General features: G+C 40.2%; 1 protein-coding gene across 1 annotated transcript in view; it reads left to right on the top strand.

The window, feature by feature from the left end:
• Window positions 1–201: 201 nt before the first annotated feature.
• LOC135463371 (excitatory amino acid transporter 2-like) overlaps window positions 202–4518 on the top strand; it is an 18230-nt gene continuing 13913 nt past the window's right edge. Inside the window, exons 1-3 of the mRNA XM_064740630.1 lie at window positions 202–343; window positions 2860–2934; window positions 4503–4512. Of these exons, the coding sequence (XP_064596700.1) occupies window positions 202–343; window positions 2860–2934; window positions 4503–4512 (227 nt within the window). The remainder of the gene's footprint in view (window positions 344–2859; window positions 2935–4502; window positions 4513–4518) is intronic.

Below are 4518 nucleotides of genomic sequence, written 5' to 3'. Positions count from 1 at the left end.
CCCGAAAAAAGCAATAATGGGTTGAGAGCAGTATAAGGACTTCAAATGACGAGCGCGTGATGATACATAAGAACGCATTACATATGCAAATCAGTCTATCCTTCAATAACCACGCATGCCCTCTTCACCTAGAAAACAAATGACCCCGAACGCGAATGCGGTGAAGACCAGCAAGCCAAGTATACACAAGTGGTGATAAAGATGGCACTGAGAGTCAAATGCAAGTCCTTTCTACGATCAAACGCTCTTCTCTTACTAACGCTACTGGGTGTAGCCGTGGGATTCGCTCTAGGATTCGCTCTCAGGCCGACGAATCCCTCATCCGATGCTAGAGTATGGATAGGTAAGATTTGCAATATAACGCTTTGTTTTGAAAACTGTCTGTATAACCATAGAACCGGAGGCATATCGCTCCTCTCAGATCAACGAAACCCTCATCCGAGGTTAAAATGTATGGATTCCCTACCCTACGACCAAAACAGAAAGAAAGTAGAGAAAATTTTTTTTGGTGAAATTCGTTTCTTGAGGGATGTCGGATAATTAAAGCGACGTAATGTCGTAAATAGAGTAAAACTGACAGTTGTGTATAAAACTGAATTTGCTGATGTCAACTTTTGTCATAGATGTTTCTATACTACTTCAAAACTACAAGTATAGTGTAGACTGGCTAAGATGTGTTCTTGTGTTATTAATATTAACCTACACTAGTACTACTGTATCCAGTATTGTGGATAAACTAGCTGTATAGAGTAATAATTTTTATCTCAAATGAAAGTCTAGACCAATATGACGTTCTTCTTTTCATTTTCCACTTAACTAAAGCAGGGCAACATTATAAATAGACTACCCCTGACAGTGATGAATTCAGTTTTATGCAAATTTTAATTTTAATGTGGCATACCGTTACAGCCTGCTGCCTTAGCTTGTGGCTTATATTAAGCTAATTGTAAAATACCTAACACAAAACACCTCTGGCGTTATACATCTATACGTACTTAGCACGTCACTATTACTTGCAGAGAAAATGTATTTGGAATATTTTTTTTAACAAATTTATAGCTTTGGCAAAGAGTTCATCGCCCCGGGTAACGTCATAATTATTTTAAAAAGCGTGACCTGCTAAATACCGAGTATAGGGGATAAACTGTTTTCTTACAGCAGCGCCTCAAGCGGTTTGTGCAAACTCCACACAGTGATATAGCCACAACTACTGTCTCTGCGAATAGACTGCTACATTGCTTTTCTTAATAACAGAATTTATTTATAAAGAAGTTGAAAACAATTTCCAACATGGCATTGCATGAGAAAACGGGTTTAAGGTGAAATCGATCAGACATTAGGTCACATGATGTCAACCGAGACGGTTAAAGGAACACATTGCCGACAGCAACGCATTTGTGTTCCAGTTTAAATGTCTTCTTCACATAATTAAGATTTCCGGATAACTAGCGACACATATTGGGCCTTAAGTGGACAGTGGAATGTTCAGTTTTATCCAGGGTTTCCCTTCGACTTAACTGCCCACTCAAATCGCTTTATTTATAACTATGGTGGGGGCCTCCGTAGCTCAGTTGGTTAGCGCGCTAGCGCAGCGTAATGACCCAGGAGCCTCTCACCAATGCGATCGCTGTGAGTTCACCTCATGCTGGCTCCCTCTCCGGCCGTACGTGGGAAGATGTTCCAACAACCTGCAGATGGTCGTTGGTTTCCACCGGGCTGAAAACAATTTCAAACTTGGCATTACATGAGAAACCAGGTTTCCCCGGCGCCCGGCTCCCTCCCACCATAATGCTGGCCGCCGTCGTATTAAAGTGAAATATTCTTGAGTACGGCGTAAAACACCAATCAAATAAATAGATATAAATATGGTCAAGGAATGACATTTTGGACTGATTTATCTCCCCTTGTAACGCCACCTGTTGTGTAGACGCCTACTACCCAACTTGCTCTATCTTCTACCTGTAACTTTTACGAAACATGGTGGATAGAAAGATAGATTGTTGTATTTTATTCTGTCACACTGTTTATCTAGAACATGAGTGATTCATGAGGCTAATGCTTAACATCTATGCCTACATTTAGACATTCAGCATGTAAATTTCTTCTGCACTACCTGCGTGAAAAATAATAATTACGTTACACGATAATTTTTTTTTACAAAACTCAGGGGTTGGGGAGTGGGGGGACGGGAGGTTAGGAATTCTCTAATGAAATAGTATAAGTTTTACCAGCGCTTTGGGTGAAGCAAGAAACGGTATTGACTAGTAGGCCTACCTTGTCGACGATCGTTGCTATCGACAACCATTGCGCTCGTGACTCCATTCATTTTATTTGTTTACTTATTTGACTGGTGTTTTACGCCGTACTCACGAATATTTTACTTACACGACGGTGGCCAGCATTATGGTGGGAGGAAACCGGGCAGATGCAAGGAGAAACCCAAAACCATCCGCAGGTTGCTGCCACAACTTCCCACGTACGTCCGGAGAGGAAGCCAGCATGAGCTGGACTTGCAGCGACAGCATTGGTGAGAAGCTCCTGGGTCATTACGCTGCGCTAGTCAAATGAGTCAAGGAGATCCCTGACTCCATACAGAAAAATATGCAACGAATGAGGCTGTATTCCTCGCCTGTTCGACGAATGCGGTAGCTTATCCAAGGCTGATTAACCAATCAGAAAGCCTAGAAATTTCTTTGAATTGTGCTGAAGAAATATATATGAATTCAATAATAATGATGAAGATGTAAATACCAGATAATTTTATCAACTTGAAACCAAAACACTTAAACATGATTGAAGATGCCAATACAGTTCTTCATTTACAAAGAACTTTACATACTTTCTTTTATTTATCCACAGGTCTACCGGGTGAGGTCTTTTTGCGGCTATTGAAGATGACAATCATTCCTTTGGTAGTTTCCAGCGTGATTTCAGGTATTTGGAACATGTCTTAGCTTATAACACAATGATAGAGACATCTTATGGTGTGTTGAGTGCGTGACATCTAAGCAAAGAAAGTCACATGTGTGCAGAGCCGTTTTAGTATTTAGCTTAAACCATGACAGACAGCAATTCTTAGTGCGCATGACACACCCGAGTCATGCAATCATTCACAATTCAGCAAATTTCGTCCATTTTGAATCTGGACCGGTAGATCACACCTAAGACTTTAAAAGAGAAAGTTGTAACTTCCTCGTTTGGCGTTCAGCATGAGGGGGATAGTGCAACGACTGGTTGATCCGTATCAGTATAAATTACAAAATACTGCAATGTTGTTGCAATGCATCTTGTGCAAATTGCCATGTACTTTCCTTTGTTGCACATATGATGTGTTCTGCGCATGGGTAGCGGTATACTCTCTTCCGAATTTAAGCAGTCTTGCTCCTTGACTTTCCTTGAAATTACGGTCGAAGCTGATAGGGCCCCCCTAACACTAAGGGGAGGTAACTAACTAAGTGTATTTATATGAATGGCATTTCTAATGTCAGCAGCGGTCGATCAGTTGGTGCGAGAACAAGATGCACTTTGAACCACTGAAGATCCGGATCGTTTCTTTAGTGGGATAAATCGCTGTTGGTGCAGTCGTTAACAAGTCACAAGACTTCAAAATAGTCAAAATCGAAATATATACCGGAAACTTTGGGCAAAAGGTTCATATTTGGTATTGAAATCAAATTTTCTATATTTACCACAAATTAATATCTATCGGTACTATTTATAGAGTTAAAATAATTTTATAGTTTGAAAACGTTATACACGATCTTTATAAACTTTAGGAACTTATCAATTTTTAACGGTAACATGGAGTCAGACGAGGATGTTATTTTGTGGAAGAATATTATTTGGGCTATTCTAAAATGTTAAAAATTCGACGCTTTGGCCAACAATCTCCTTTATAGCGTCTTCAACCTTGAAACTACTGTAAGGGAGGCAACACAGGAAATGACACAAACCCGTCAACAACATGCAACCGGCCTATACTTAAGCAGTACAAAACATACAGAAACAGCGACTGGCCAGTCTAACAGGATGGCCACCTGTAAAATAACACAAAGAAAATTATGGCAGTTAAGTATGTACTGCATTACCTTGCGCTTTTAAAGTAAAGTGCATTTAGACTTCAGTTACAAGTATGTTTTGTATTATTTTGATTATAACAATGAAACATGGATACAAGATAAAGCACAATATAATGTGACTGCGTGGGGTGTCGAGTCTGGTATCTGAGACATGGCATTCCAGTGAGGCAGCACTACACACATGCCGGCATTGGGTCCCAGCATGCGGCAAAAGAACACCGTCATGACTGAAATATTGTTGAAAGCTACGTTACCCACAACCAAAACATACAAAAAAAGCATTTAGATTAGAAAGAAAAACAAGATTATTGGCGCTATCTGTACCCTGCACCTAATAATGTTCATTTATCAGATCGTCTGTATCTTTGAATTTTACAAAACCCCGGATGATACATTGGCTGGTACTTTCCCCTCCCTCTGCAGGTACAGCCTCTCTGGA

This window comes from Liolophura sinensis, chromosome 3 (genome assembly GCF_032854445.1).
Source record: "Liolophura sinensis isolate JHLJ2023 chromosome 3, CUHK_Ljap_v2, whole genome shotgun sequence".
NCBI classification, from domain to species: Eukaryota; Metazoa; Mollusca; class Polyplacophora; order Chitonida; family Chitonidae; genus Liolophura; species Liolophura sinensis.
This window is presented reverse-complemented; position numbering and strand designations above follow the sequence as displayed.